This window comes from Capsella rubella, unplaced genomic scaffold (genome assembly GCF_000375325.1).
Source record: "Capsella rubella cultivar Monte Gargano unplaced genomic scaffold, Caprub1_0 scaffold_8, whole genome shotgun sequence".
Taxonomy (NCBI): domain Eukaryota; kingdom Viridiplantae; phylum Streptophyta; class Magnoliopsida; order Brassicales; family Brassicaceae; genus Capsella; species Capsella rubella.
The window spans coordinates 3,965,703-3,978,041 of NW_006238916.1; the positions used below are offsets into that span (position 1 = coordinate 3,965,703).

The 12,339-nt window shown below is 48.3% G+C and overlaps 1 protein-coding gene across 1 annotated transcript; it reads left to right on the top strand.

The window, feature by feature from the left end:
• Positions 1-1,522: 1,522 nt before the first annotated feature.
• Positions 1,523-2,293, top strand: LOC111830517. Its single transcript, XM_023782744.1, has one exon. The coding sequence runs from the start codon at positions 1,523-1,525 to the stop codon at positions 2,291-2,293; it is 771 nt and encodes a 256-aa protein (XP_023638512.1).
• Positions 2,294-12,339: the final 10,046 nt, after the last annotated feature.

Consider the following 12,339-nt stretch of genomic DNA (forward strand, 5'->3'; position numbering starts at 1 on the left):
TTAGAGAATTCTTCAATTTCTTGGGCATAATTAGAACTAATGTTTTGCAGAAGCCTCATATTCTTTGTAAACTTCAAAACTTTACAATGCTCCCAAAGGTAAGATGCATTTAATGATGAGTTAACTATCTGTTCTCTACCAACACCAAGTATAACATGAGTATATGTCGGAAATCACCACCAAAAAGAATAACTTTTGTTGGTGTAGGAATTAGCACCAACGACATACCGGCCTAAACCAAGACGAAATTGAATTAGACCAATAAATCGGGGAATCCCGGTTTATTGTTGTTTAAATACGAAGGCGCGTTCATTCCTAAAATGGAATGAACGACCTCACGACATTAGGGTTTCGAAAATCCTAATTGAATATTTATGACAATATCCTCTGTAAATCTAAGGAATGGGAGCATTTATTGTAATCCTAGATCCTTTGTATAAATAAAGAACATGCCTCTATTTTTAGGGCATCGATCATTAATACTAAAAACCCTAGTTCTTCATTTGTTCTTGAGCAAACCCTAAATCGTTCATTTCAAGGTTGAATTAGTTCTTCTAAAATCCGTTCTAATCGAGTTCTTGAGAGATTGTTCAAAGTGAATTTATTCTCCTTTCCTTAATAAATTCATTGTGTGAATCCTTGGTTCAACAATTGGCGCTAGAAGGAGGGGGGGAATTTTTTCCTTTCTAGAAAACATCTTCCTAAGTAACACTTCTCTCAACTCGGTTACCGAAGCGATCCACCTTGAGATGTCTCCGCAACTCAACTATGTTGACTCACGCCCAAACGAGGAACCCAACGTGGAGCCCCGTACTGCCAACTCAACCTTCAACGAGAGGCTTGACGAAGAGATCCGTCAAATGGATCTCCCGGCACCGCCGACTGGAGCCGCTGAACGCCGTCAAACTGGCGAAGTGGAAAACGGCGCAATCGCCACCCGAAGATCCGAAGGTCAACCCGCGGACGAACCCCAAATCGCTTCGGTCGCTCCAGTACAGCCACCTATTCAGGAAACCGTATCTATGGACGACCTGCGTATAGTATTCGGAAGCATGACCAAAGACATCTATGATCGAATCGCGGCAGCTGACCACATAATGGATACGATCGTGCGCAATCGCACGCCTGAGTCTAATACACAAGATGTAAGTTTCGATGTCCCTCCTCCCGATCAGGTCGGAGGATACATGGTGCGTCCCCCAGCCCCAGTTGGACATTCATGTGTAAGACCCTCGCAAACTGGGACTCGACCTCGAGCATTCGTGACAGCGTCCAGCCAACCCACAGACGTACCGGGTTCCGGGCGTGATTAGGATCTAGAAGATCTGTACGCAAAGATAGCCGACATAAACTCTCAGGTCCACCGAGTCTCCAGCTCAGCCCCGGTAATCGACCGTATGTTTGAAGAAACTCAGCGGACTCCCTTCACGAACCGCATCACTCAGGCTCGAATTCCGCATATCAATTTCAGGTTGCCTACATACGACGGGGATAAGGACCCTCGTACTTTCATGACGCGTTCATGGCTGCGGTCACAAAGGCACATTTTTCCGAACAGGAGAAAGATACGGGGCATTGCCAGCTTTTCGTTGAGAGTCTGACTGGCAATGCTCTCACCTGGTTTTCTCGACTTAGTCCGAATTCGATCGATAACTTCGCCCAGTTGTCGACCTCATTCCTTCGACACTACTGGCATTTCATACAACCCGGAGCTTCCAGCATCGATCTCTGGGACACAACACAGGAAGCCGATGAAACTCTGCAGCAGTACTTGGTGCGATTTAAGAACCTGCTGGCCAAAGTTTTAGTTCCGGAAGATGCCGCCTTGGCCGCGTTTCGAAAAGGGCTTCTTCCAAGATCGTCCCTACGAAAGGATTTGGCCATCCGCGAGCCAAAAGATCTCGACGACGCACTACATCGCGCGTCCAAATACGCACTTTTCGAAGAGGAAGATGCCAAGTTAGCGGCAAAGTCTGAAGCAACCCGTCCCGCACCCCGAGACCGAAAGCGCGAAGACTACCGGGAACCACGGAAGCACCATGAGGGAAAGGACGCTTCAGGCGGTACGATTAGCGCAATCTCCATAGAAGTCAATAACCAAAAAAAATCGCCCAAAGAATCGTACTGCACCTTCCACAGGTTCGCCGGACATTCAACCGAAGAGTGCAAGCATCTCTCCAACTACCTCCTCGACAAATATAAGTCCGGCGAAATAGAAGTTGTATTCCAACCAAAGGAGTATAGGGGACAACGACCTAACGGAAGGCGCGGGCGTGGTCGAGGCCGAGGCTAGGGGACGCGCCAATATCGGGAAGACGGCCTTGATCGGCGAGATCGACCTAAAGAAAGGCGAAGTCTCGAGCGTCAAAATGATGAGGAAGGAGAACTACCGGGACCGCCGAAAAGGCAGAGAGGGCAACGACCGCAGCACGCGGGCTCGCCAGCTCGCGGACGGATAACCATGATACTGGGAACGCCTAAAGACTGCAACGACTCGGTTCGGGCCCTCAAAAAAAGTGCTAGAGGACGAGGCGCCGGCTGGTGAACTCATCACGTTCTCTTCTGACGATGCTAAAGGAATACAAAACCCCCATAACGATTCCTTAGTCGTAGAAGTAACCATGGGTAATTACGATGTCGAGCGCGTTTTAGTCGATACCGGGAGCACCGTCAACGTGCTATTCTTAGGCACCCTAGCCAAGATGGGGATTTCAGAATTCGAAATAAAACCGAAAACTCGGACGCTAACCGGTTACGATGGCACGACCCGTCTCGCGATGGGGGATATCAAAATCAACGTTGAGGGTCGGGGGAGTAACAAAGAAGCTCAAGTTCACGGTGGTTGACGCCCCACTAATCTACAATGCGATACTCGGTTTGCCTTGGATTTATGCCATGAGAGCAATCTCTTCTATTTATCATCTATGCGTAAATTTCCCTACGGCCACCGGGATCTATATACTGTACGGCGACCAGAAAATGTCGCGGAACTGCTGCATTATCGAGAAGAAGCAGCGAAGGGACGACCTTGCATAGCAATTAAAGAACGGAGAATGCATCGACGTTCTCCGGAAGCCGGTCCGCACATCTCTCCAATCCCCGAGCTGCCAGGTCATCCAGGTCAATATCGATGAATCCGATCCCTCCCGAACAGTTGGCGTTGGAGCCATGCTAGAAGACCCGATCAAGCAAGAACTGGTAGCTTTCCTAAAAACGAGATCGTCTACGTTCGCATGGTCGACTAAGGACATGATCGGAGTAGATCCCGAAGTAGCTTATCACAAGCTCAATGTGGACCCCACTTTCAAACCAGTTCGCCAAAAAAAGGCACCGACTAGGCATCGAGCGAGCCCAAGCGGTTCAAGACGAGGTACAACGTTTGCTGAAGGCAGACCTTATCATGGAGGTGCAATACCCGGAGTGGTTGGCGAACCCGGTTGTCGTAAAAAAGAAAAACGGCAAATGGAGAACGTGTGTAGATTTCACCGACCTGAACAAAGCCTGTCCAAAAGACTCCTTCCCGCTCCCACAAATAGATCGCCTGGTGGAAGCAACATCGGGAAATCAGTTGTTATCGTTTATGGACCAGATTATGATGCACGTCGCCGACCGCGAGAAAACATCCTTCACAGATAAGGGAACATATTGCAACAAAGTCATGCTTTTCGGTTTGAAAAATGCTGGAGCAACTTATCAGCGCCTTGTAAATCGAATGTTCGCCAATCTCCTAGGGCGGACAATGGAAGTGTATATCGACGACATGTTGGTAAAGTCGTTAGCAGCAACGGATCATGACCGCCATCTCACGGAGTACTTCAATCTCCTCGACGAATACCGGATGAAGCTAAACCCAACCAAGTGCACATTTGGAGTGACATCCGGGGAGTTTCTGGGATACATCGTGACCGAACAAGGGATCGAGGCCAACCCAAAGCAGATAACGGCAGTCTTGGAGCTTCCTTCCCCAACTAACAAACGCGAGGTTCAACGTCTGACAGGTCGGATTGCAGCTCTCAATCGTTTCATGGCGAGGTCGACCGACAAGTGTCTTCTCTTCTATCAACTGCTTCGAGGAAATCGGGATTTTCACTGGGACGAACAATGTGAAGCGGCCTTTCAAGAGTTGAAGACGTATTTAACCAGCCATCCCATCTTAGTGAAACCCGAGAACGGCGAGGTCTTATACCTTTACGTTTTGGTCTCTAGCTCGGCGGTAAGTGGCGCCTTAGTCCAAGACGATCGCAGCGATCAGAAGCCAGTCTTCTATGTCAGCAAATCCTTGAACGATGCCGAAACACGCTACCCAATGCTAGAGAAGTTCGCTTTGGCAATAATCGTCGACGCCCGGAAATTACGCCCATATTTCCAATCACACTCGATCGTCATCTACACTGATCAACCACTTCGGACAGTGCTGCATAGCCCCATGCAATCGGGGAGGATGGCAAAATGGGCTATCGAACTAAGCGAATACGACATCGAGTACCGCTTTCGCCCCAAATTGAAATCGCAGGTTTTAGCAGACTTTATCGTCGAACTCGCCCCAGAACTTGTAGACGACGCACCAAAAACCAAAAGCTAGGTCCTTTACGTCGACGGGTCTCTTGCAACCAAGGGTCCGGAATAGGAGTCCACTTACAATCTCCAACGGGCGAGGTTCTGGAACAATCATTGAAACTCGGTTTCAAAGCATCCAATAACGAAGCCGAGTACGATGCTCTGCTCGCGGGAATGAGACTTGTCAAAGGCATCGGGATAAAGCATATCCAGGTATTTTGCGATTCACAGCTAGTCGTAAGCTAATTCAGTGGAGAATACGAAACCAAGAACGAGCGGATGAGCTCCTATCTAACGTTAGTCCGATCCATCTCGTCCGAATTCAATAGCGCAAACCCTCACAAAGATTCCACGTTGTGACAAGCGCAAACCCGGACCTCCGCCGAGCCATTACCATCGAAAGCATCGACGTACCAAGCATCGGTCAGTCTCATGAAATCAACCTCATCATGAACGATCTGGTCCAAATGGAAATCGATCCGGCCAAGAACGATCCCGGCGTCGAGGAAAACCCCCTTGTCGATTGTCGGGAGGAGATCAGACTCTACATAGAAAGCGGTCAGGTTCCTGAAGATCGATGGCAAGCCCGACGTTTAAAAGCCCGATGTGTTAATTACATTCTAGCCAACGGAGAACTTCTCCGGCGAAATTCTAATGGAACCTTCCTCACTTGCGTTGATCGAGACGAAAGCGAAAGAATCATGGGCGAGGTCCATGAAGGAGACGGCGGGAATCATTCAAGAAGACGCGCGTTAGCTCTAAAAATAAAAAAAGACGGCCATTTTTTGGCAACCATGCTCGCCGATTGCAAAGCATTCGCCCAAAAATGCGAAGCTTGTCAACGGCACGCCACCTTAAAACACGTACCTCCCGAGGCGCTCTCTCGCGTCACAGCGCCTAACCCCTTCATGCGATGGGCCATGGATATCGTCGGACAATTTCCTCCATGCCGCACTAAAAGATTCTTACTAGTGCTCACCGACGTTTTCCCCAAATGGGTCGAAGCGGAATCCTTTAACCAGGTCAAGTCGGCTCACGGAACCGGATTCATCTGAAAATACATTATCTGCCGACATGGTATTCCTTACGAGATCGTCACGGATAACGGCTCCCAGTTCACCTCCTATCTAACGAAGCGGTTCTTCAAGAAATGGCATATAAAACTCAGCACCTCAACCCCGCGATACCCTCAAGGAAACGGCCAGGCCGAGGCGACCAACAAAACCATTCTCGATGGCATTAAAAAAAGGTTAGGACGCAAAAAGTGACTTTGGGCTGACGAGCTGGACGGAGTGTTATGGTCACATCGCACAACACCGCGACGCGCAACCGGATTTTCGCCGTTCGCCATGGCATATGGTGTAGAAGCAATGGTGCCATCGGAAGTCGGGATACCGACACTCCAGCGAACGATGATGATTGCGGACCCAGAGTTAAACGAAGCTCGGCTTCACGATCAACTCGATTGGACCGAAGAGTTACGGGACCAGGCGATGATCCGTATACAAAATTACCAGAATTCGGCAGCAAAGTATTATAACAAGACCGTCCAAGAACGTCGCTTTAATGAGGGCGACCTAGTTTTGCGAGAAGTGTTCGAAAATACTAGGGAACTCAATGCCAGCAAACTCGGAGCAAGATGGGAAGGCCCCTACATCGTCGCACGACGGGTTCATCCAAGCGTCTACGAACTGTCAACCATGGAAGGGCAGCGAGTGCGACACTTCTGGAACGCAGCACACCTCAAAAGGTTCTATTATTAGGTCAGGAATCCGATCACAAAGGTCGATAGATACCTCACTCGGAAGAGGATACCTCGTCTCCTCTTCGGCCCACAAGGAACTTGCCTGCCTCACCAGCTTGAGGATTTTGCTTTTGATCGGAACCCCTTCGGAGACCATCAGCAGAAGGAAACTCTCGACACCTTCCGCACGAACCCTTTGATGAACGATTTCGGCTGCACTATTGAAGGCGACAATGTAAACGCATAGCCGAGCAATGCGGGAGCGATATCCCTCTACTTCCTCACGACGCCCCCGACTCGCAACGAAAGGCTCATCAAACGAATCTAGATCGCCCTCTTGAAGCCACGAGACCTTGATACGCTGGAGAGTGGAGTGTAGGCGGTAGAAATGACCCGACGACAGAGCACGATCTCGAAGGACATCATTGAGCCCATGATTTAAAACGGATTTCTCGATGAAATCCTCAACCCCGAGATACCGCTCGAGGTCGGCTTTAGGACCTTGACGCTGCCAGAGCGACCGGATGTGCATGCTTAGCCTGCAGATACGGGCCTTGTAGGCCTCAGCCTTGGCCTCATCTTCGTCGAGCTGTGCTATCAGACGGCGATCTCCGCGGAGAAAGGAGTTGGCAACAATCCCTCTGGAAGATCCGGCCATCGAAGAAACCCCTTGATGATAATAAGATGGAGACCAAAAGAAGGATATTTATAGCCAGAACCCGCAGTAAATGTAAGCCACTTCCCAACCAACATTTACCGAATGACCAAACACTGAAGGGGCGCGCATCTCCATATCACTTTTTCGCAGCGTTCACGCATCTCCATATCGCTTTTTTGCAGCGTTCACGCATTCCCACATCACTATTCCGCGGCGCCAAACAAAAAAAAAAAAAAATTTATACATATGTATGTATATATATATATATATACACTCCCGACATCCTGGCCAGGTGATCGGTCCGCGTCAAACGCATAATCACTAAGTTTAGGAATAAGCCGAACCCAGAGATTAATGTTTCGCACCTAAAGGTCCCGAGTTCGGGTGGGATAGTCAGCCGACCCAGAGAAGATAATCTTTCGCAACCCACGTCCGAACCGGCACCATAGGAGGTAAGCCGAGTCCAAAGTTATATCTCGCCCTCCGATAAAGTACATTATACTCAAGGAAAAAATCCCTCACTTCGGTGCCCAGAGATATCTCAAAATATGTTTAAAACTGTGGCGAATTATGACATTGTAAGCCGGGAGACGTCCCGCCAAGTCATGTAATTCCGACCTAAATTAAGTGCCCAGAAATATGGTTTGTTTTATTCAAAATAGGATGAAAAGGTTAGATGGCGTTACGCCAAAATAAAAGCACATCGGCAAATAGTAATAAAAATAAAGGGCACAAATCGCCTAGTCCACGATTACTGGACCCTTCGCCCCAATAGCAGCGACCTGGCGCGTGTCTTGCAGAAGGCGATCCGGTATTGGCCAAAGCAGCTGCATCCCAGTTCGCTCCCAATCGGTTGGTTCCGTTTCCAACGCCCGAGTTTTCTGCTCCGCCTCGTCAAGCTTGAGAATCGCTTTCATTCTCTTCAACTTAAGCTTGGCGACTTCTCCTTCCAACTCGTCCAAACGAACGTCAATCCTTCTCTTTTTTAGACAAAGGAATTGCAGATTCCCGCACTGTTCTTGATGCAAGGCTCGGACCTAACAAAAGAAGGATAGTTGTTTAGATCTCCCAAAAACGGGATATTAATGTTCGAGAGATGGAACGGGACAAATACCTTCTTGTCGAATGCCTCGGCCTCATCCGATTCGGCTTTACTAGCCGAGGTGCCTATGAGAAACACTTTCACACCAGATGGCGTAAATTCGAGGCATCGTGCGATCCCCGGGACGGATGGTGCATTCCGGTTGGCGTCAACATCCCGCATACATTGCTCGCAGTAGGCGTAGAGGCTCGTCGGCATCGGCGCTATGCGCCCAAACCCGAAGGAAATCCAGTTTCTCGGGTAGGATTCCAGCAGTTTCAACTTGTGATCAAAAGCCGATCTGATCTCGTCAACGATGAGAAATTGTTTGAAATACTGCATATGTTTTTCATACACGGCCTGGAAGAACTCCTTCAGCCGGAGTTTCTCTTGTCGAGAAACTCGCGACATCAAAGTTCTAGGAACTCTTATCGTCGGGAACAAGGGCATCCCACGATCAAGCGCTTCTTTCTCGGTGAAAGTTGGCGTATCAAAACCGGCGGACGGAGATGATCCGTCGCTTATGGTCAAGCCAGATTTCTCCATAACGCTTATTGGAAGAATGAGAAGGCACAAGTTCTAAATCAAGGATGCTTTGAAGAACCACCAGCCAAGCAGCATATTTATACCCAGCGTTGCCCCCTTTTTATCGAGCGAAATTGGTAATTCCGACAACCCGATATAGGAAAATCACCAATTTCGAGCTAGTAAAAGGGAAATAAGAAAAAGTAATACTTCCGCTTTCCGGAGAAAATGAAAGCTGGTAGAGAAGTAAAATCCCGAAGATATTACAAAAAGGCTCACGGCCCAAGTTCAAGAATCTCTTAAAAAAAAAAAAAAAAGGAAGAACAAGAGGATTTTTAGACGACTTCCACGTCATCTTCAAGATTGCCCGGATCGGAAGGAGGATCGTCGCTGCCATCAGAAGCTCGGAGTTTGGCTTGGAAGGCCGCCGCATTTGATTCGTGAGGATCTCGGATAGATCTCGGAGCAGGATCTTCGGGCCGCAAAAGACCATAACCAAGCTGGTCTGGAGACATGTTCAGGTCGTTGGGCTCCAGGACAAGATAATCAAGCGCGTCCGCAACCTCTTTACACTCGATTTTCTTTGCCTTAATCTTGGCGATCTCTTCCTCGGGAATTTGAGCTTGGCACTCCTTGAAAAGCCTGTCGATCGTAGCCTCGACCCCGAGAGCTTGGTTCAAGAGGTCTTCCTTCTGGCGAACGGTGACCTCCTGCTCAGCCAAGAATGCTTTCACCCGATCCAGGCGATCTTGGGCCATCTTCCTTGTACGCTCGACCACGGCCTGCCGATCTAAGCGAAAACGCCAGCATTCGGAGTCACAAAATTCTTGAAGGGACCGGAGGTCGCCTTCGGCCTTCGCTTTCTCAGCATCGAGGGTCACGTTCTTGGCCCTCAGGTCGGCGATTGTATCCTCCAAAAAAGCGATGACCCTCTCGCGAACCTTGGCCTGTTCTTCCAAACCTTTCGATTTCTTCCACAGCATTGCCACTTTATCTTGAGCCTCTTTGGCGCACTTCTCCATCATCAAAAAGGCGTGACTCGTATTCGAGTGCGACTTCATCCTCTTCTCATATTTAAAGAAAAGAGCGTTGCCATAGGCGATCGACTAAAAGAAGAGAAAACCGGTGTTAGAGTACGCACAAAACGCAAAAGACAAGTATCACGGAATAACACACAAACCTGCAACGAGGATCGAGCGTAGTTCAGGTAGTCCTCCTTGAACTCCAACGCGTCGAGGTCGAGTCGGGCAAAATTTCCGAAGAAAATTTTAGATTTCGGCATAATTCCGCCGATGCATAGCGGTCGCCGGCGACGGAGCTCTCTCCGAAATAATCGAAGCAAAATTTGTCCGTCTTCGGATCCTTCCGAGTTACTCGGAATAGGTCGGCCTCCTCTAAACCTGCTGCTTCGGCCGACCTCTTACGGCTGCCCTGATTGCCAGAATCCGGAGCTACGCCTTTGCCTTTGTCGACTCTCTTCTTCTTTTTCTTCCTCCCGGCTGCATCTCCTTCGGATACAGCGACCTCTTGCACGGGGATCTCGACCCCGTCACTTCCACTCCCTTCCAGGTCTACGATCGCAGGACCTGTAGGGGCGACCTCTCCCGCAGTCGCCGATTCGACTAGGGCGACCTCCGTGGCCGCTGCAGTTGGAGCTGCAAGCTCCGCATCCCGCGCCTGAAGGGCGGTTACCGAAGTACCTGACGACTTGGCCAACTCTTCCGCAAAGTTTGGATACGTCCTTGGAATCCTTCCCATCGCTTCTTCAACTCTCCGAATTGCTTCCACGCACGATTCTCCCCGCTAAACAGGCTCGTCACAATGCTGGAATACTCCGGGGGAAATGTGGAAAAGCCTCGAATGCGATCTGCAAAAAAGAGGAGGAGTCAGGTCAGAACGATAAGAGAGATTAAAGTAAAACGCAGATTAATACCCGGATTGCTATTCCATCGCCGGCGTAAACCGACAAAAGGATTCTCGACTGAGAGGTAGTCAGCTCGGACATAAAAGAAGCGTTTCTCCCAGCCTTTGAAATTGCTGACTCGAGTTCCGGGAATGACGTTCTGTTTTTCCCTCATAGTCACGGTAAAGTTGCCGGCAACCTTGGATTTCTTCACGCAACGAAAACTCTTGTGCCAACTTCAGACGCCAGAGTCAGTATTCCAACAATGTTACAGATACTGGCCGGAGCGAGCTGGGAGATCGCCAGTTTGCGGCTATGAGCGTATTGAGATAAGAGCTCGGGAAGAGGAAACCACAGGCGGCAACGAGTGAAGTACATCTCGTACAAACAGATGTATCCCTTTGGAGGAGTCCACAGACGTTGGGTCTTATGTGGAATCAAGATACTAACCCCGGATCTTCCCAAACCACAAACATTGAGCATCTCATTAACACTATTCATGGTACTCGAGGTCGGAATTCCATCGATCTGACCTCTGTGATCAAGAGTAGGCTGGATGTCGTTCAAATAAACGCCCGGCACAGCGAAACGATCCTCGCCTTCTAAACGAACAGGATTAGAAGATTGGCCGGTCTCCACAGCGGCAATGGCGTTGTTCCTACCATCTCGGATCGGAATTTCGGTTAACTCGGGAATAGAAGCCTGAACGGGGCGAGATGATGAAGCTTCATTACTAGAACGACGAGTCAAACGAGTACCGGAGCGAACTAGAGGTGCGATCTCACTATCGGATGAAGAATGCGACCTCGCCATTGTCGGAGTATTTAAAATATGACCGGAGAATCGAAAGGTCGGCGGCGAGAAATTAAAGGAAAAGAGGAGAGAGGGCAGAGCAAAATTTTACCTTTTGAGCAGAACAGCGGAAATGAGGAAAATGAAAGGCATTAGGCGAGTATTTATAGAAGCGGATGGGAGACAGACCTACGAAAAAATAATGATGACCTAGGCGACGCTTCGACTTCCGACCTATATGCCGCTCCATAAACAAGTGACACGTGGCAACGTCTCCAAGATAGGTGACGATTTGGATCAGATTTGATTCGTTTCCTCTTAGCTTAGGTCAGGCATAATTAGGAGTTCCATAATTCGAATGAACATTCGACCCATCGAACTGGGGTGACTTATTGTTGGTGTAGGAATTAGCACCAACGACATACCGGCCTAAACCAAGATGAAATCGAATTAGACCAATAAATCAGGGAATCCCGGTTTATTGTTGTTTAAATATGAAGGCGCGTTCATTCCTAAAATGGAATGAACGACCTCACGACATTAGGGTTTCGAAAACCCTAATTGAATTTTTATGACAATATCCTCTGTAAATCTTAGGAATGGGAGCATTTATTTTAACCCTAGATCCTTTGTAAAAATAAAGAAGATGCCTCTATTTTTAGGGCATCGATCATTAATACTAAAAACCCTAGTTCTTCATTTGTTCTTGAGCAAACCCTAAATCGTTCATTTCAAGGTTGAATTAGTTCTTCTAAAATCCGTTCTAATCGAGTTCTTGAGAGATTGTTCAAAGTGAATTTATTCTCCTTTCCTTAATAAATTCATTGTGTGAATCCTTGGTTCAACAACTTTACGTCCAAACAGTTTATCTTATGGACTTTGGAGTATATCTTAGAGACTTCTATCCAAAGTTTCAATACAATATTTACTCATCATTGGAGATTCATCCCAATGATCAACTTGGCTAATTGGATTAATTCACCAATATCACACGCCCTTGACATGGTGTAGATTGATGTTTCATAGACATGTATAGGAATACAAAACCTAGAATGAGCTATTCTTCCACCTTCTAACAA

What these genes read in the sequence shown, in the direction of transcription:
- LOC111830517 (XM_023782744.1), top strand. Translation starts at nt 1,523, where the DNA reads ATGGCTGCGGTCACAAAGGCACATTTTTCCGAACAGGAGAAAGATACG.